The following is a 20,851-nucleotide window of genomic DNA, read 5'->3' on the forward strand; positions in this document are numbered from 1 at the left end:
AATTTAGATCAGAATTCTTTAAACAACTACAGACCTATATCAAACCTCCCCTTTATAAGCAAGGTACTAGAAAAAGTTGTATTTAAACAGCTTAATCAACATCTGGCTGGGAATGATATCTTGGAAAAATTCCAATCAGGCTTTAGAGCCAACCATAGCACCGAAACAGCACTAACCAAAATAATAAGTGATCTTAGGCTCAGCACTGCCGCAAACAAAGTTTCAGCACTTATCCTCCTCGACCTCAGTGCCGCCTTTGACACGATAGACCACAACATACTAATTGACCGCCTTGAATCTTGGGTAGGCTTGTCCGGTCACGTCTTAGAGTGGTTCAAAACATATATTACAGGAAGGCAGTTTTTTGTCACCATCGGAGAATACGTCTCCAACAAGTATGATGTGCCTTTTGGAGTTGCTCAGGGTAGTTGCTTGGGCCCTCTCCTCTTCTCTCTCTATATGTTGCCCCTGGGCTCCATCATCAGAGAGCACAATGTTGATTTTCATAGCTATGCCGATGACACTCAACTATATATCTCTGTCGAGCCTAGCCAAACCACTGCCATTCATGCCTTGACTAAATGCATGTCTGCCATCACAGATTGGATGAACAGTAACTTCCTAAAATTAAATGAAGATAAAACTGAAGTGTTGCTCATTGGGCCTAAGAAAAAACGTGCAAAACTCCACTCAAGCCTAGGTGACCTAAGCATACACATTAAAGATAAGGTTACTAGCCTAGGTGTGGTCATAGACTCGGATTTGAGCTTTGAGCCTCACATCAACAAGATAACAAAATCTGCTTTTTTCCATCTTAGAAATGTCAACAAAGTGCGCGGCTTGGCCCCCCGACAAGACGCTGAGAAACTTATTCATGCCTTTGTCACCAGTAGGATAGACTACTGCAATGCTCTCTTCTCTGGTCTCCCAAAAAAAATAATTGACAAATTGCAACTCATTCAAAATTCTGCGGCAAGAATCCTAACAAGAACCAGAATGAGAGAGCACATCTCTCCTGTCTTGGCAGACCTGCACTGGTTACCTGTCTCATGCAGAATCGACTTTAAGATTCTGCTCACAGTATTTAAAGCATTAAATGGACTTGCCCCTAGCTATATCTCAGACATGCTCTCTTTTTATGCCCCTGCTGCTAAGGACCCCCACCCCCCCGCAGAAGAAGATCGGCGACGCCGCGTTTGCCTGCTATGCGCCCAAGAGATGGAACGCCCTCCCCATCGAGATCCGATCAGCCACCTCCGTCGACTCCTTTAAGAAGCAGCTGAAGACCCACCTCTTCATCCTTGCCAACTCCTAGCTGCCAAGGCGTCATAGTGTCCCAGCTGCCACAGCGCCCTTACTACTCGCAATCCAGCCCTGGCAGGGGGCTCCCCTAGGTGGCCGCTGGTCTCTGCCTGAGGTTTCTTCCTGACTACAGGGGGTCTTTTTTCTCAGACCTCACTGAGCTTTTTTTCCCCCTCACAAACTATGAATCAAGCGAAAGGGAGTTTTTCCTCACCCCTGATGCCACCAGGGGCCGCACCTGAGCGCCCAATCTCTGTGCGACTATCTATGACTTATGATAGGCCCAGCCACTATGGACCTTACACATCTAAGAATCCTGGTCCTAACCTACGTTGACCTTATGACTCTACATTCTCTGTCTATCTCTTCTTCCTCTGCCTTCCTGCTTTTTCTGCCTCTCCTCTATACCTCTCCTTTTAAATCTATCTCTAACAATGTTTTTTCCCATTTGTTAAGCACTTTGAGTTACATGCCTTGTATGACACAGTGCTATACAAATACAATTATTATTATTATTATTATTAACTGCTTTCAACCAAAAGCCTTTCTGATTGTGGATGTATTTTTTCTACAGCCATACCTGACCCTGTTGACTCCACACCAACTCCACATCCATATGAGGACAGCCCTACCACTTTGTCTCTGAGATGCACAGTTCTCCTACTCTGCCTGTGCCTTCTCCTGTTGGCTACTACTGTTACTATGGCAGTGCTCTGTAAGTAAGGCTTACTACCTGAGTATTTAACAGGCACGCACACAGTCACACACGCACACATTGTAGATATTCACACAATGTTTGACTAACTGTCCAGTCATCTCATGTGGCCACTACTCTTTTTCACGTTTAGATGTGTTGAGGGAGGTCACAAACACAGGTGAGTGTAACAACCACACACTTTATGATGTCTACAGTCATAGGCGTGCACAGATAGACACGTGGTGTTGCTTGGGCAACACCAAGTTGCCTTTAACAGACAAAAGTGCCCTTTTGAAAGTTCGGTTTTTATTTTTATTTTTAATTATTTTATTCCTTAAATATAGGGTTAACGCTGTATTCGATGTTCCCATCATCATTTAGACATAGTTGTCAATTAAAATCACGTGATAATAATGCCCCAAAATGCCTCATGCCCCCTCCAATGGCACACATTTCTCCCTTTGTCAACGTGAGCGCGCTTGAACTGACAGATTCGGAAGCGCGTTGCACAGGCAGCAGTGTGGCGGGCAGCCCCACATGCCGTTCTCCCCTACAGCCAGGTAACAGTCAATAGCCTATTTATGATGTTGAAAGTTGCGTGTGACTTTGGAAGTGATCTAAAGAGAGCCCTGGCTTTCATAATGAGACTTTGCAAATTGTGCATTTAGGCCCTATCAAATCTACCGCAGAAGAGCCAATGTCAACAATTAACACGTGTAACATGATTGCAAAAAAACATTATATTAGCTTATTATATGGTTGTGACGTCATCTGTCGAATGCTCCATTCATTTCAACGGGGCTCCCCAACGTTCGGACGTCTGTTATTTTTCGATAACGGACGGGTTGGTCTATAACAGACCGCTGTCAATGGCAACAAGACTTTTCACTGCTAAAGCGACTTTTCATCAAGACTCCAGAGCTGTAAACAGCTCTGCAAGACTCTAATCAGCTGCTGTGATAGACAGCACCCGTTGTCCTGGCTACCGCTGTCAATGGCAACAAGACGTTCACTGCTAAAGCCACTGGCTTGTATACAAGTCAGTGGCTAAAGCGAATGTTTCATTCCGCAGGGGGTCCGGTCTTTTGTCACTCTAATCAGCTGCTGTGATAGACAACACCTGTTGTCCTGGCTAGCCTACCTAGCTGTTGCCTAGCGGTGTTCCACAACGGTGTTTTGCGCAGCAACAATCTTAACATTAAAAATAGGTCTAAAGAAATGACCCCGCATGTGTGAATCATTTAAGTATATCCATATAATAAGCGGGTTAACTTTCGGCGAGTCGGTCGCTTTGTGGAATAGCAGCACTTCAGAGAGAACAAGACCCCTCCGCTCCGCGTCGGGGTCTAAAGATTCTCTCTGTCGTGCTGCTATTCCACGGTAGCGACCTTCTCGCCGAACGTTAACCCTTACTTAATGAATCCAGAAGTTGCTCAAACAGTTTCAGGTTAACAGAATGTTTGGGAAACAGCAAGAGGATTCATGTATGTTTGGGAAACGTTGGCCTCCTGATGAACTATGCAACGCACCAAATCACATTTGTGACAGACGGCATGGAACAGAACAGCAGTCACGACCAGGGAAGAAAAAAAGGTTGTGCGTAAATTCCAGCAAATCTGCCACTTATAGCCTTCTGCACAGCACAGCAATCAAAGCAGGGTGCACACAGCAATGTCGTATGTGGGGGGAAACAGGTAGGCTATAGAGGATTGTGCTTGACACCTCCAGAAAAGTGTAGCCTACACGGATAAAACCTCCGACCCAAAGTGGTAGCATGTCATTTTTCCGACACCCCTTTGGTCCGATTCGTCAATATTCCGAAAATGTCCCATTAATCCTACAGCCCACTAACTCGAAATAATTAAATGAAACCCTTTGCTCCGACAGCTCAATGTTCCGACCAATGGCTGTTTGGGGTTGGTCATCATCCCAGGTCGTATGTCCTGCTTTTCTCGGTGCCAAGTAGACTTCAGCTGCATGCGCTGCGACGAGCACATATAGATGCAATCTGAGTCGGTCTTGCTGTGCCCTTACCAACACCACCCCTAAACATAACCTGTCATTAATACAATGTTGCCAAGTTTTACAATTGTGCCCTTCCCAAAACCATTCTTAACCCTAACCTGTCAGTAGGCTATTGCAATGTTTCTGAGTTTTAAATTTGTGCCTTGACCAAAACTATCCCTAAACCTAACCTGTCCCAGACAGCAGCATGACCACTGCGTAGACTTCAGAGATGACGGTGATCTAAAGCAGCTTTTGGTCGGAACATTGGACTGTCGGGACAAAGGGTTTCATTTAATTGGTAAAAAGTTATCTGAGACTAAGTGCTGTAGGATCAATGGGAAATGTTCGTAACGACACATCGGACCAATGGTGCGTTGGAAAAATGAGCGGACCCCACCCAAAGTAGCAGTTTTCACTCACAATACCCGTGTAATAGACTAAATCCTTTTGACAACGTCATGAAATGAGAGTTAAGCTTTAATATTCGTTTTAATAGTTTGGAAACACACATGGACTAATTAAAATCTGTACTAATGGAGGAAAAATGTTTTCCGAGTTTTCCAAGTAAGGAATCTGTTAGAATGAATCACTTCCTGATCACTGCGCTGGAGACACACATTAAAGCGACAGTACACTTTTTAGTCCATGCGGTAAATGATGCACTAGGCATGGTAATCTAATTATTTTAACTTTCCAACATAGTATTCCTCATTTTTAAAAAATTGAAATATTTTGTTTAGCGTACTGTGGAATGTTCATTAAAATGTGAATTTTTAAAAAAATCACCGAACCGTTATTGCAGCCGCCAGTTCCACATGCCCCCCACCACCAACCCAGGACCTGCCCCCCCAAATGTCTGTGCACGCCAGTGTCTACAGTAGACCTGGTTTGACTGGTAACTCCCTACTGTAGTTTTTTGAAGGAAAAGTAAGAGTGTGTGTCAAGCCACTAGAGTATCATTCAAGCTGCAGGTCACAGGAAGTGCCAACTAGCGTTGAGTGGCGAACTAGCGCGGACAAGTAACGCAACACATGACACGTCTTATATCGTTAATATGGAGTCTACCGATTATTGAAGGAAATACGCGTTTTCTCCCTGGACTTATCAAATTGTAATCAAATGTAAATTCTCTACTGCTCTCATTTAGAAATGGCTCTTCACCTGCAGAACCTTCAGGCTGAGAACAAAAACTTCACCCTTGAGAAAACGGCTGTGAAAAAGCAGCTTTCAGGCAAGGAAGAATAATCTTATTCTGCTCAACAATAATATTCTTGTTGTTACTGTTATTACTATTCAATCACTCATTTTATTCAATTCGTCACACAAGACATGACACAGAAGCTGGAATCTCTACAAGTGTCATATGTTAATGCCACTGCTGTGAAAAGGATCTTGGAGGCCAACCTTACAGGTAATGCATCACATGGAGGGAATCTAAATAAAGACACAAGTACACCAATGTGACAATACCTTGCACCCTTCCCAAACAATGAATTCTTGAATTATCAGGGACCACCTGTAATTGTTTTCTTTGAATTAACAGAAACCCAAAACCAGTTAGCAAGACAAGAGAATATAACTGCCAATCTCACACAAGAGCTAAACATAGCGCATCAAGGTAAGATTTCCCCACAGCAAGACTAACATGTTCTTTTGTCAATTTTGTGTAACTAAATTTGGTTTTGTGTAACTGGTCATAGAAGTGTATGTAAACTGGAAAAACGTGGAAGAGCTTGGTCACATCTAACTTCAGCCTCCAAAAATATCAGCAGCCATGCTTGGCCTGGCTACATGTATGCTAAGGAGAAACTGTGTCTGACTGACTAGAAGCACGCAGAAAGCTCAGAGAGGTACGGATTAGGGCTGGGCGATTCACCCGGAAAAAATAATCTGGATATTTTTATAGAAAATATCTGTGGGTGCACAGAAAAAAATAGTGTGGTACGTCCCATGTCAGGGGGGGCTTGGCTGGAATCTACCGGTATGTGGAGGGCTCATAGTAAAGTTTGGGAACTCCAGGCCAAAATAGCCTAATGTAATTTTATCTCAGAACATTGTTAATAGAAATGACCAATTGGGGTTACATTGAAACATCTCAGAGAAAGAAAAAAAACTGTAAGGGGTAAACCCTCAGGCACTGTTGAGATTTGTTGTCACGTGCCATCCATCCCCACAATATATTAGGCTACTGATTTTTAAGCATTATATTACAGGCTCTTGTCCCAGATTAACACATTTAGCAATTGCCTGCTGGTTTCCTAACCCATCAGAGCCCATGGTAATGCGTCTGAATACATGTCGATTATAGCTATATAGTTAGCCGCGAGCTGGTCTCATAGGACTCAATGTTAACTGCTAGCATGGAGGTAAAATTTGCACTGCCATATCCAGAGAACGGTTGAAGTTAGAGGACAACGGTAAAACCCTATTATTTAACTCAAGGGGAGGTGTAAAATAAGCTTATTTCCAAAAATGGGACAGTATCACTTTAACACAGCGAAAACAGTTTGGAGCAACACCCTGCCTAAAACAATGCTTACTTCAAGACGGTAACGTAGATTAGATATCACGTTTCATGCATTTAATCAGACATCATAGGGTCGCATTTGCACAGGATTAGAACTAGTTTTACAGCGGGTAATTTCTCCGGATTGCTTCACAGGTGGTAAAACACTCTGCGAAGTTTACCGATATCGCCGCTATATTTATTATTATTATTACAAACCCCAACTCCATAGAAGTTGGGACGCAAGGTTAATTGTGAATAATAACAAAATACTGCCATTTTCAGAAGTCTGGTTCTGACATTGGTTGGAGAACGGTACAAAGAAAACATATCAGCCATCAAAACTGACCAAAATTATTGTTTTGGGGGATATTCACGAATATGTAAATCCAACGTGTCTCAAAAGAGTTGGGACGATGACAATAAAAGGCAGCAAATGTCGAAGAAGACTCAAAACAAAACAAAACAAAAGACAACACTTAACAGTTAACAGCATTAACTGATGAGATGATTTGGTAACACTTTATTTTAGGGATACATCTATTAACACTAATACATACAATATTAATGGCTTTTGTAAGTAACTTGTAAGGCATGTACTAAGCAAAATAAGACTAAGTTGTTAGACATTTATTCGCAAATGTCTGGTTCATGCACAATAAGGGATTTATTACCAATATAACCTTAGTAAGGACCTAGTAGACCTAGATTTCTATTTATGAGTACGCAGTAAGGGCCAGAATACAATGTGTATAAGCTCCTAGTACACTGTGTGAACAAACCCTGAACAGTGTGAAAACAGATGTGGAATAAGGGTCCCTATTCTGAAGTGATGCATTGCTCAGCCCAGATGGCTTAGGCCCCCGCACTCCCTAGAGCCCCCACCCTCACCCAGCACCACCCTCACCACTAATGCAAATGGGTGGAGTGTCCCTATAAGGTCCTTTCGGAAACAAGGCCCAGGCTTGATTGTTCAGGTACAATCTGAGCTCCACCGGGCTAGGGAACTCCCCCCACTGTGTCAGGAACCAATAAACTTTGAGCATCTCCAACGATCCTGGGTAGAGGCAGAGAAAATGGGATATTGTACGAGAACGGTTACTAGCTGGTGGCCAGGAGTGGCACTGCAGCTATGTTCTCGCAGCCAAGTAAATAATGAATGGATCCCAATGGGGCTGTATGCTTCTTATAATTGTATCTGCCCGTGTAATTTTTTCCCTGGAAATAATGAAGTCGCGTTCGATAGATAAGAGTAAGTGAAAGCATTTGCCGACACGTTTGCATCTTGTCAAGTGTTAGATTCGTGAAAATGACCCTTATTTAAACTATAGCAATGACATAACACGTGACAATCGACTTTACGGCACTTCGCCATTTGTTTTGTAGTTTTAAGTCTGACTTCAGATGTCGATGTGTTTAAAGTTATGTTATGATTGTTGCGGACATCTGCTATTTATTGCATTTAAGGTGGTGGAAAAGCGGTAAGTGTTAATGGGGTAAAGGAAATGACAGCGCTCATCCTTAAGAATTTGGGCACCTTCAATTAACATGTTGGACGGTGGTGGGGTGGTTTGAGGTGTGTGACCGTAGATGTCTCTGTGGGGATCAGTCAGAGTACGTCTCTCGTCAGCTCTAGTCGTGAATAGTCGCAGAGATTCCTTAGCCAGCATGTATTAGCCGAATGATAGCGTGTTGCAGGACAAAACTAACAAGTCTTTGGGAGAATGAAGTCATGTCAGGTAAGAAGCGTAGCTTGCCCCGGTAGTGCGATCTTACGAAATATAGGTGATGTCGCGCCCGCCCGCTTGACAGCGCGCACGACTGACAGAATTACAGCTACGTCGCCTACCTGAAGACCCCTGGTTTTATCACGCTTTGGATGACACTGCTTTGTGCCTTGGCATTAAAAAAAATCTCCCATTGAACAATAAAGACATGATTCACTCCATCGGTTTTATTTAGGCCTGTTTATTAGCCTATTTGTCGATGTTTAGATTCTTTCCTGCACTTGATGCTGAAATGGCTTGAGCTACTACCATGGTTCATATTAACTGGGCTCTAAATTTAACACCAGCTAACTTGGCAAATGCTGGTGAAATTTCAGTTTGGCTAGTAGAAAATACCAACTTAATAGGCATTTTCATTTTCATTAATAAGTGTGTGTTTGGCTAGTAAGATTAACATTTAGGCTACTGTTCATTTTGGCTGGTGAGGGACAAAAAGTTTGTTTTGAATAGACTACTAATGTCTGGAAATTTGGAATTTAGGCTAGGCCTACTTGATCTATTTGAAATCCCATGGAAGGCCTACTTTTTCAAACCCAGGCTTATACATGGTAGGATTCCTGATAAATTGCCTTGACAGGTTATGAGGAGGCCTGGGGGACAATTGGGCAAAAAAGGTTGAGAACCACGAGCATAGAGGGACTCATCTGTTGTCCGCCTGTTGGACTTGTTGGTTTAAACTTTGGCTCAGCCTTTTCTGCCCTTGACCAGTAGCAAACCAACCCTTTGAGAACTTTAGTTGTTATGCTCTTGGTCAGACCAAGTCTTGAAGGGATTTGAAAGTCACAATAATCATGAAAATGAAAAGTAGTTGTTTTCAGGGGCGGAGTGGGAAGAGTATTCCCACCGGGAGAATTTTTCCCTTAGCGGCCCTTTTTACCCCTCCACCAACACCAAAAAAAAAAAACAACAACAACAACGCGAACAACATGGTTCCCTAACCAAAAAGACAAAAAACACGAAATCTGCAGTCGTAGGTGTACTACATGTGGACATTAGTGTTGTCAAAATATCAACCTGAAGTGGAGAATTGTAGCCTACACTTGATGAAATAGGCCTACACAGCCATCATCACAGTCCAAAGCATTCACCATAGAACATTGCAGGTTAGGCTACATCACGCTACTGTTCCATGAAAATGTGCACTCCACTGTCATTTTGACAGTTTGTAGGCCAATTGATATCGTAAAAGAGTCATTTATGTCATTTATGTAGCCATTTATGTAGCCCCTCCCTTTACCATTCAGATAAATAAGCGGACCAAAGTGGGTTCCTGTTGAGCTAGAGCAAGTATGTGTACCTGTAATGCAGTTACCTTAAGTGAGTGGAGTCTGACAAGTACTATAAGATATTTAAAAATAGAAGTATTTATTTTAATACCAAAAAGGTTCAATAGTAAAACAAATAAAACAGTGTAATTGCCCCTCTTTCACTAGTTATAAAGAAACAAAATTCACAAACCAAAAATGCATAAGTGGGGTAGCTCCCACTATGACCTAGATATAAGCCCAGGCAAACTAAAAAAAAAAAAAAAAAGATAAGGTACTCACTAGTACACTTCAAGTCCTAGACTCTTACTATTAGAATGTTACTCTTTAACAGGAAGACAGGATGAGCACTGGCACAAAGTTTTGAGTGTGGGGATTTTTAGAAGGCTATAGCTTACAAAAAGTCTGTCTACATTGTGCAATAAACCCACCATGCAGCAACTAAGCCAAACCTAGGCTACTTCAAAGCACAACCATAAGTCAACAAAATTAATAACCAGACGGTGTAGGCCTACCTTAAAACGCTGTCTTCGTCGCAGCAAATGTCTTTGTTTCTTGCAATTACATTTTAATCCACAGTTTAGGCTACACACCCAGCACTGCTCACATCAGAATCTTGTGTGGTAATTATTTTGTTCCATTTCTTCAGACATTACATAGGCTACATCCTAAATGTGCCACATATTTATATGTATGATATAACATTATTTCGACTGTAAGGAGATATAGGCCTACCGCTAGTTCTAACAAACCAATGCCATCAAAACATGTACAACGTGTTTTCCTGCTTAGCTGCAGTTCACCTCCTTACCACTTGGTGGAGTCTGTTCGTAACCCAAGTCAATAACCACAGAGCAAGTGAATCTGGACTGGCAGACTGTAAACTGTAACAGTCATGTGGAAATCGGAAAATAAATCACAACTTACTAATATTTCCATTCCTTGGTAACCAATCTAAATATCACAGGTTCTTGAAATACTGAAAACGAAACTATGTTACTAAGATCTAGTAAACTTCTGCGATCTACGGTGTATGAACATTATCAGTAGTGAAGGGGTGTGGCCAATTTACTGTTTGACACCGTCACTGAGGTATTGCGGTCGGGTAGACGGTATATATAGTGGTGAGTCAACTTGGTGTCAAATGAGAGCAAAGTTGTAGTAAGTCAATCTTTGTTGAGTCAGAAAAACACTTTAAAGCCGGCTGAGAATGTAATGTGGCTGAACACTTTTGGGGCCGGCTGAGAACATAATGCGGCCGGTATAATATATTTCGCGGCCGCGGCCCACCGGGACAAGTCCCCGATCTCCCGATGGCCACTCCGCGCCTGGTTGTTTTGGTATCTGGTAATTGTATCGATTGTGTGTTGTTGTTTAGTGTGAATGACTAGATGAGTAGATGTCCCCCACTCTATTTCACCACAAACAGGCCTTTAGGTGTAAAACACTGCAATACCTCTTCAATGTTCTGCTAAATGCATGCAATGTATTCTAATGCAATGTAAAGCAATGTAATGTAATGTAATGTAAATTCTCTCCCTAATTTCCTTCGAGATTAATAAGGTGTTTACTCTCTACTAAATCTAATCAGAGCTGCAACAGGAGCAAATGAAGAGCTGTGCACCTGGCTGGGAGTATTTCAAGAGAAAGTGCTACTACTTCTCCACTGATGTGATGAACTGGACTGATAGCAGAGATGCCTGTGTGACTATGGGAGGACACCTGCTTATCCTGAACAGTGAAGCAGAAATGGTATGACATGCACACACTTCACAATTATAGTCATGATCCTTTTTCACTGACATCATACACGTTGCACTTTGAATCAGAAAACGTATGACTTCAGGTTTCATGCAGCAAACAGTGGCATCTATGGTCATGTCTAAGGTGGTGGTGGTGGGAGGGTGGTGTTGGGTGGCTGATCACTCACTGCCTGTGTTCAATGTTGAAAGAAAATGTTGTATTTCAAATTTCTATTTCAAAACTGTCATCTCACTCCTGTGGTCAATGGTGCCCATATGTCATCAGGGGTGTAGTGTCCAGTTGTCCTTTCAGACAGACAGTGTGTGTGTTCATACTATTAAATACTGCACAGGAAAAAAGTGCCTACTTTTCCACGCACCATTCAATTGCCATCGTCGCGTTTGGGTGCATAACTTCTCAGGAATGTGATGTGCTCAGGCTTTCTGATACACACAATTATGACAAAACCATTTTTTTTTCTCGAATTGTGTAAATCACATTCTCAGGGTAACCTTACCCCCCCCCCCCCCCCCCATTAAAAGAAAATAGGCCTACTAAAGGGTGGGTGGCAATGACAGCAAGGCAGGCACCTCACCCCACAGTGCTCCAGAAAAATGCAGGCCCTTTATGAGAGAAATGTTCTCGCATCCTGTCACTGGAAACTAAATATGTGCTGTGGGTGTGAGTGCGTGAGTTTTGTGCTTACAAAGGCCTTACAAATGGGGGGTTGTGTGTCGGCCCGTCCGGCCCTTTATTGGGAGGAATTTTGAAAAACTGGCCCTCGGGGACTTTTAATTGAGTACCCCTGCAATAGAACGTCTCTGCTTAAAGGGGTATGCCACTATTTTGGGGATCAGTACTGTTGAAGTCCCTGCCCTAGGTTTAGTAAGGAGGAAATAGGTCCTATTTTTCACATCAGTGGCTGTCTTATTTTAGACTCCCTCTGGAAGTCGAAATGTAGCTAAGCTAGCGAGAGTCAATCTAAACACGTAGCACCACCCACTAAACATGATTTGAGAAACATTTTTTTTTACTCCTTATTGACTCGCGAAATAGTCCCAACAATGCCAACTGCCAAGACGGCAATTAGGAGACCTTTTTTTGTTATGTGTACTCGGTATAAACAAGCGTGTATCGCGAGTCAATTAGGAGTAAAAAAAAATGTTTCTCAAATCATGAGTAGTGGGTGGTGCTACGTGTTTAGATTGACTCTCGCTAGCTTAGCTACATTTCGCCTTCCAGAGGGAGTCTAAAACAAGACAGCCACTGATGTGAAAAATAGGACCAATTTCCTCCTTACTAAACCTAGGGCAGGGATTTTAACATTACTGAGCCCCAAAATAGTGGCATACCCCTTTAAACCATGTCACTGCCTTGAACACGCCTCTACCTAGGACGGTTGGAAATGCTCAAAGTTGATTCTTTCCCGATAAAGTGGTTGGAGTGTCCCACTGTATAGTCAGCCTGCCATCAGCAGCTAAGGTGCTTAAATAAATTTTTGATGGCATTTTTTGTTAAAAGTTGGCAACCATGCCAGAAGTTATCAGCATGGGCTAAGGTTTCAGAATCACCTGGTTGCCAACATGGAACTTGACCTTTAAGGTCAAATCTGAAGGTCAAAAGGTCAAACACGGTCAAATAACAGTGTTATTTAGTTAAAATTGTTACAAAGTTGTTAAAAGTGGGAAACCATGCCAGACGTCATCAGCATGGATTAAGGATTCAGAATCAACTTCTTGCCAACACTGAACTTGAACTTTAGGGTCAAATTTGAAGGCCAAAAGGTCAAAAACAGGGTATTTTCTTGCTAGTCTTTTTTGGGAACTGTATATTCATGGAATTCTTTTTCAAAAGTTGGCAACCATGCCAAAGTCATCCGCATGGACTAAGGATTCAGAATCAACTTGTTGCCGACACGGAACTTGACCTTTAGGGTCAAATTTGAAGGTCAAAAGGTCAAAACCTATATATTTTAAGATTAGACTTTTTGGAGGACTGTGTTCATGGAAATCTTTTTCAAAAGTTGGTAACTATGCTAGAAGTTATCAGCATGGACTAAGGTTTCAGAATCACCTGGTTGCCAACATGGAACTCGACCTTTTAAGGTCAAATCTGAAGGTCAAAAACAATGTATTTTCTGGTTTGCCTTTTTTGGTGATCTTTATATTCATGGAATTCTTGTTTTCAAAAATTGGCAACTATGCTAGAAGTTATCAGCATGGACTAAAGTTTCAGAATCACATGGTTACCATATAGAACTTGACCTCTAAGGTCAAATTTGAAGGTCAAAAGGTCAACCGAGGTCAATAAAAAAATCTGTTTTTTGGTGATGTGCTTTCATAAAATACAAGTTTTTGCATGGTACTGTATATTGAATAATTAGTAGGCCTATAATTTGATATGATTTGATTTGGCTTCTCATGGTGGGGCTCTGGCCTGTCATCCTTAGACATTCATCATAGCTCATTAGCATAAAATTAACTTAGACCTGAATTTTCACTCTGGTCATCTAAATTACTTTATTCTTCTTTGTGAAGCACATTAAGCTGCCTTGGCTCACCAGTGAATTTGCTTTGCCCCATCAATTCATAGGCTTTCCATAGAAAAAAATAAATACCGTATTTTCCGGACCATAAGACGCATATAAAATCATAAAATATTGTCAAAAACTGCCAGAGCGTCTAATAAGCCAGTGCGTCCAATGTGTGAAAAAAATCATGGCCGCGATACTCTGTCGATATTTTAGAACGACTTTGGGGGGAATCGGGTCTGCACGTTATGAAAAAATAGGCTACTTCTGGGTAGCCTATACCAGTAATCAAGAGCGTCGCGGGGCAGGCTGTGTACAGTAGCCAGGTTACAATGGCACCTGTTAAGAATGACGCCTCTCTCTCTCTCTCTCTCTCTCTCTCGTGCGCGCATTGCAAGCTGTTGCATATTATTTGCTCGATGCAGAGTTATGATGGCGTACGCGCTCTCGTTGACATAGTTGTGTGCATGGTTGCATGCATTCGCAAGACGTTATTGCAGTAAAGCATGTGAAAAGCGTGGAAGGGCCGTTGACTGGTATTTCAGTGTCCTTGACTGAAACAAGTTGCAAGACTCTACACTTCAACATCCTTTGCGATCGGCACAGCAGTGATTCTTATCAGAAAGCTACTGTGCCTACGCACAGACCCTATAGTTAAATTTCAAACATTAGCGAACATTGAAAAAAGATCAGACAACAACCGTCGGGTAGGTTTATGAAAGCGGAGTTGAGAAGTTCCGCGAAAATGCATCGTCACGTCAGAGAAAGATGTTTGCTATTGTGCGACAACACTACCACTATTTCATGACTGCCTAAGTGTCTTCGTCATGGATGAATGGGCAACAATGTTTTTTCCAGCCAGGATTGCACTGAAAAGTAGGCTACTCCTGTTAAGAAAGGGCACGGGTGGCCGACGCTGTGCCTGCGCGCGTGTGTGTGGGAGGGAGGGAGAGACACGGAGCAGATCTCGAGGAGAGATGAGGGTCGCGACTCCTGAAATACCAGGCGATTCTTTTTCAATGTTCTATGAATCTTTTGCTGAATAGCCTACATTAAATGTGTTTAAACATTTGTTTTCTTTCAAAGAACATGCGTACAATTTAATGTTGGCTTCATGTCATAGGCTAGCTACTTTAAGAAACTGCTCGAAAACGCTAGTGATATTCGGCAACGTTTGATATTGCGTGTATTCGGCCACGCATGTTATTTTTTGTGCATTCCTAACAACAACAGCATTAGTTATGAAATTATGACATTAGTTATGAAGTGCGTCCTATGACGCAGTGCGTCTTGTCTGTGAAAAAAGTCATGGTCCTTGGTGGTGCGTCTTTTAACCCAGTGCGTCTTTTGGTCCCGAAAATACGGTACTTCTGTTATTTCTAAAGAGTTTCAAATGGTTATAGCAATGAAGGATACTTGCTGATTTGCTATGTCATATCATGGTTAGGAAATTAAACCTACAGTAAGAGTAGATCAAGTATTGCACACTTTTCTTGATGTTCTCATAACTACTGTAGAATGTTCTGTTGTAATTTCCCAGGCTTGAGTTTTTGTGTCACCTGTCCAAAGCAACATGCTTATCTTTGGGTATTGATCAGTCTAGACATGACTTTTTTTCCAGGAAGACAAAAAGGCAATTGATATGTTACCACCAAGTGATGCATATGGATTGCATCATGCATAAGCAAATCAGCAGGCAAATGTATGGCTGCAGTGTGACAAAGTACATATTAACAAAGACACTGAGGAGGCAGGTGGTTTGAAAGTTGTAGACCAACACTTGATGGCTGTGTGTCAAAGGAAACCTCCAGTTCCACATAGTAGCTTAGGACTGATAATTTGTGGTTGTAGAACCAAGTGGCCAATACATGCCTGCAGTTGCCTGAGGAATGGACAGCCCTGTATACCTGCATGTGAAAATGTAGAATGTTTAAAGGCCGTAGTGCTAGAACATGATCGGGATGACACAACCTTTTTGTAATAACAGCAACAATACACGTAGCTCCTTCAAATACATAAATATTCAGTATGTACTGACATCACATTTGAATTTTAATTATCGTTTTAATTATTATTGAAGTAAAGAAACAATATGATGAATGACATTCTTGTTATTGACCATTTGCAATAATCACTTCCATTCATACCCTAATAATAAAGACTATATAACTTCTAAATATACAGTCCCCTAAAGTATTGGAACAGAAAGGCAAATTTCCTTGTTTTTGTTGTTCACTGAAGACTTGGGTTTAAAGGGTTATAAGTAGGATTAAAAGGTTCATTAATCACTGTTCAGAGTCATCTGATACTTATTTGAGTCATTGGTAGGTGAAGGGTGACTCTCGCGACCACTTCCACAGTTCACTGTCAGAAAACCCCAAATGCAGCTTTTGACAGCGCTGTCCGCTTCGGGAGAAACCTCATCAAAACAGTGTTTTATTTTCTTTAATATTATTTGTTCCAATACTTTCACTCACCTAAATGATTTAAATAATAAGAATGATCTCCTCTAGGTACTAATTATTTAATTCATCATGCAAACAACATGTATTTTATGAAAGCACTTCACAAAAAAAACAAAAGATTTTATTTATTTTTTTACCTCGGTTGACCTTTTGACCTTCAAATGGTCAAGTTCTATGCTGGCAACCATGGACCATGAAACCTTTGTCCATGCTGATAACTTCTAGCATGATTGTCAACTTTTGAAAAAGAATTCCATGGATATGAAGACCCCCCCAAAAGGCAAACTAGAAAATGCATTGTTTTTGACATTCAAATTTGACCTTAAAAGTCAAGTTCCATGTTGGCAACCAGGTGATTCTGAAACCTTAGTCCATGCTGATAACATCTAGCATGGTTGCTGACATTTGAAAAAGAATTCCATGAATATACAGTTCCCAAAATAGACTAACCAGAAAATACATTGTTTTTGACCTTTTGACCTTCACATTCGACCCTAAAGGTCAAGTTCCGTGTTGGCAACAAGTTGATTCTGAATCTTTAGTCCATGCTGATGACTTCTGGCATGGTTGCCCACTTTTAACATCATTTTAACATTTTTAAACTAAATAACACTGTTATTTGACCGCGGTTGACCTTTTGACCTTCATATTTGACCTTAAAGGTCAAGTCTGAAACATAGTGCCCGAAGTGCACCATTTGAGATTCAGCCTTAGTCTTTGTACCTTTATTTAGTCAACATTGTACATGTAGAATATAATGTACTGTAGAACAGGAAAATACACCGTAGGCCTGTATATTAGATGCATTTTATGTGTGTTGTACACTAAGATTTTTTTTTCCATTCTATTCTTTTCTGTTCTATTCAGGATTTTGCGAGGGATAATGGAGCAGGATTCTGGATTGGCCTATCTGATCTTGATGAGGAGGGCACTTTTCGCTGGGTAGACGGAACATTGCTCACCAACAGCTACTTGTTAGTAGAACCTCTTTGTTGTCTGCTCTGTGTAATTCAGCAGCATGTCATCATGCAATGCGTATAGATGACACAGTTGGTGCGATCGAGTTCACGTCAACGCATACATGCGCATGTAGACAGCAATGCACCCTGGATGAAAATGCTGCATGACGGTTAGATTTCCTGTCAAACTTTGAAATTTCGTCGATGTTGCGTTGACGAGGTGACATGTCACATGGTGTCAAACTATCGCGGGATGAATGCGACTGCAGTCAGATCTTGCAACTTCTGCAGTTGCTTATCCCCTTCAACACTCGTCTGCGGACTGCCTCCGAGGTCACGTGCCCATGAACTGGTTGGTCAACAACTCACTCACGTGTGTATATGGGTCTTGTCTCACACCTCTACACAAGTTTGCGCAGGTCCCCACTTCAGCTCCTCCTCACTGCCTGTCCCCCCACTCCTCACACGTGGTGTGTTAGTAGAGCAAACCGGTGCGAGCTCATAGTCTCGTTCATATTTGTGGCCGACTGTAAATGCGCTGTATTTAATAACCCCCACATCGTGACAACAAGTTCTCGCTCACGTGCCTTTCGCAACATCGACGCTCGCAACAAACTCGTACGCGCCTACTGATTTGAACCGACTGATTTGGGGATGGTTATATTAGGGATGGTTTAGGTTTGGGCACAATTTAGCTAGAAATTCGCCAAATTACGCTGTTCTTGGCAAAAGTAAAGCAGCGGAAACATTGCTTTACTGACAGGTTAGGTTAAGGGATGGATTTGGTTAAGGTACAGCAAAGATTATTTGCGTTTAGCAATAGAAATGCGCTGTGGCAAAGGAAAATCGCAGACACGGCGGGAAACTAGCGCAAACCTCGTCACGTGTCATTAGCGCTAACTTCAAAAGGCGTCGCACCAACACGCCAAATGCACTAGCGTGCAATACATATGCTAAAACATGATGAAAGCCTCACATCAGACTGGTAGTCATGTCTACTAAAGCATTCATTTAGAATAGAAATATGACTATATAGGTTTTTGGTCATGACTGCTGCAGTACTAACATGCCATGGCGTATGAAAGGCTGGTGACTGATGACAAGTTGAAGCTACTAGTTTCATGAGATGAATGTGTGTGTATATGTAGCAGGGGCATCGCCAGACCTATTTTACAGGGACGTGCCTGGGTATGGGGGAGCGTATCTATGTTCCCACGGCCCATTGGTCCCACAGCCCATTGGTCCCACATCACTAAGACTTTTAACATTAAATTTTAGGCCCATTGGTCCCACAGCTTATACCTGCTGGCCCATGTTCCCACATTTCTAAGAATTTATTCTAATTTCTTAAAAATGTGGGAACATGGAGCAGCAAGTATAAGCTGTGGGACCAATGGGCTGTGGGACCAATGGGCTGTGGGACCAATGGGCTGTGGGACCAATGGGCTGTGGGACCAATGGGCTGTGGGACCAATGGGCTGTGGGACCAATGGGCTGTGGGACCAATGGGCTGTGGGAACATAGAGCTGACCCCGGGTATGGATCTGTTGTGCCCCGGTATGAGTGTCACCAAAAAAAAAAAAGCTACTTTGCACCATACGAAGCAATCTTCAGAACAATCTGATTATATAGTTTAGGTATTATTTTGCTTTGTATGCTTTTTTATTATGCTATTTGCGATTTGTTTAGATGTTTTAAAAAAGTGCTTTACATTACTTTTGTGTGCCCTGCGGTGCCCCTGTGTAGTATTGGGTCAACTGACGCCCCTGATATGTAGAAAGATATACATGGGTTGGTCTATTATGATGCTAGCCGAATGCGCACGCAGCCAGGGATCCCAAAATGCTAGGCGGCTAGGTGTTTAACATTGGAAGTTACATTGGACCAGTGTAGTGCTTGCTAAGAACCTGTTTTGTAGTCGGCTGGATGTTGTAGCGGTTTCTGTAGTTTCTGTACACCTACCAACTCCATTGTGGGATAATTATCTTAATGTGAGTACATCATAATCGATTTTTTTTACAAGTTTTCTTGTATCACACTAATCACACGTGAGGAGGAATTTTGAGTGACGGCAGCTTCCAAACAATCAGAGGCTGCCGCAAAACCCTGCCTTGCCAGCAGTGGCTAACACTTTGCAACACAATATAGCGTTTTTCAGAGCACATGGCAAAGAATTCCGAGCAACATGATAGTATGTTCCTCTAAACTGTGTCACCGACATAACAGCGTGCGAGTAAGTGGATAAAACCGCCAGCCGAGAAGACAACAGGTTCTTGTCATACACTGTGCAGGGCACCAGTGGCACTTCCAATGATAAACACCTAGCCGTCTAGCAATTTGGAATCCCTGGCTGCGTACGCATTCAATTGATTACCAACAGCCATGTATTACACACCACCAGCCTCTATGCAGGATTGACACAATGCCTCGCGTTGTGCTCAGGTGTGAATCTACAGTTATCAGACACACACAGCATACATTAGTAGGACAGCAATATTCTGTATATTAGTAGGGCAGTACTGACAGGTAAACTATGACATCTAAATAATAATTTCAGACATATCAACAGTAGATATGCATAAACAGAAGATGTGCACATCCTATATACAGTATATACATAGCCTACTGTACACTGCTTGAATATATCAGCATTGAAAATATCGACTTCAGATATGGTAGTTATTGAGCACGGTAATGTTAAGTAGTTTAATCTGTTTCTTACCTTCTTTCTTTCTTTTTTTCTTTCTTTCTTTCTTAAACCTACCTACATTTTCCACATGTCTGCCGAAGAATGATTTTGCTCTTTTTTTTCAGGACCTGGTCACCAGGCCAGCCAAACAACTGGAAGAATCAGGACTGTGCTGTGTTTTTGGAAAGTGATTCATTTCTCGGTGATGACAGTTGTGACAAGCTGCACTTTCGAATCTGTGAATCAAATTGTGATGTTTGAGTTGAACTTCAACTTTCAGTGGGACTATACAATACTGTTTTATTTCATTTTAATTTGATTTCATTTAAAGATCTTCAAAGTTTATTCATTTGGAGATATCACAGTGGCTGTGACATGTTAAATATCCTCAGAAGAATGGCATGAGCATTTTATGAACATGTCTTGAGAGATAGCATAAATGAAATTTCCTTCATGTCTGTGTCATCATCAATGTTTGTTTTTTCAAGATACAGACACTGTGACAACCCCATCCTGTCTAGCTGGCTAACATACACAGTTTTGACAACATTTTTATCTACAGCACATTGTATTAAAAAACAAATAATACCGTTAATACCGACAGGTAGCTCAGTTGGTAAGCACTGCAGATTTTTATTAACAGCAACCGGAGAGATTGTTGTTAAGATACATACAGTTTTCTCAACAACACAGCTCTGCCATTCTGACAGCTCCCCATACAGATTGTCCCATCCCACAGGGAAATGGTTGTTGTCTGTGTAGTAAGGTGGACCTTTAGATGTTAGTTTTCCTAAAATAATAAATCACCAACCTGCTATTTGTAATTGCACGACTACGCCACTGGGGGATTTACACCCCAGAGTATATTTTGATGTCAACCAATAAGGCACAACAGGTTCGG

At 41.8% G+C, this 20,851-nt stretch overlaps 1 protein-coding gene across 1 annotated transcript; it reads left to right on the forward strand.

Annotated features, from left to right (window-relative positions):
* The first annotated feature begins 5,335 nt into the window (after positions 1 to 5,335).
* LOC134437316 (C-type lectin domain family 4 member E-like) lies at positions 5,336 to 20,274 on the forward strand. The gene is made up of 4 exons (XM_063186806.1): positions 5,336 to 5,417; positions 11,156 to 11,316; positions 17,170 to 17,276; positions 20,076 to 20,274. The coding sequence occupies exons 1-4, from the start codon at positions 5,336 to 5,338 to the stop codon at positions 20,209 to 20,211; spliced, it is 486 nt and encodes a 161-aa protein (XP_063042876.1). The 3' UTR covers positions 20,212 to 20,274.
* The last annotated feature ends 577 nt before the right edge of the window (positions 20,275 to 20,851 follow it).

The sequence above is a fragment of the Engraulis encrasicolus genome, chromosome 21 (genome assembly GCF_034702125.1).
Source record: "Engraulis encrasicolus isolate BLACKSEA-1 chromosome 21, IST_EnEncr_1.0, whole genome shotgun sequence".
Lineage (NCBI taxonomy): Eukaryota > Metazoa > Chordata > Actinopteri > Clupeiformes > Engraulidae > Engraulis > Engraulis encrasicolus.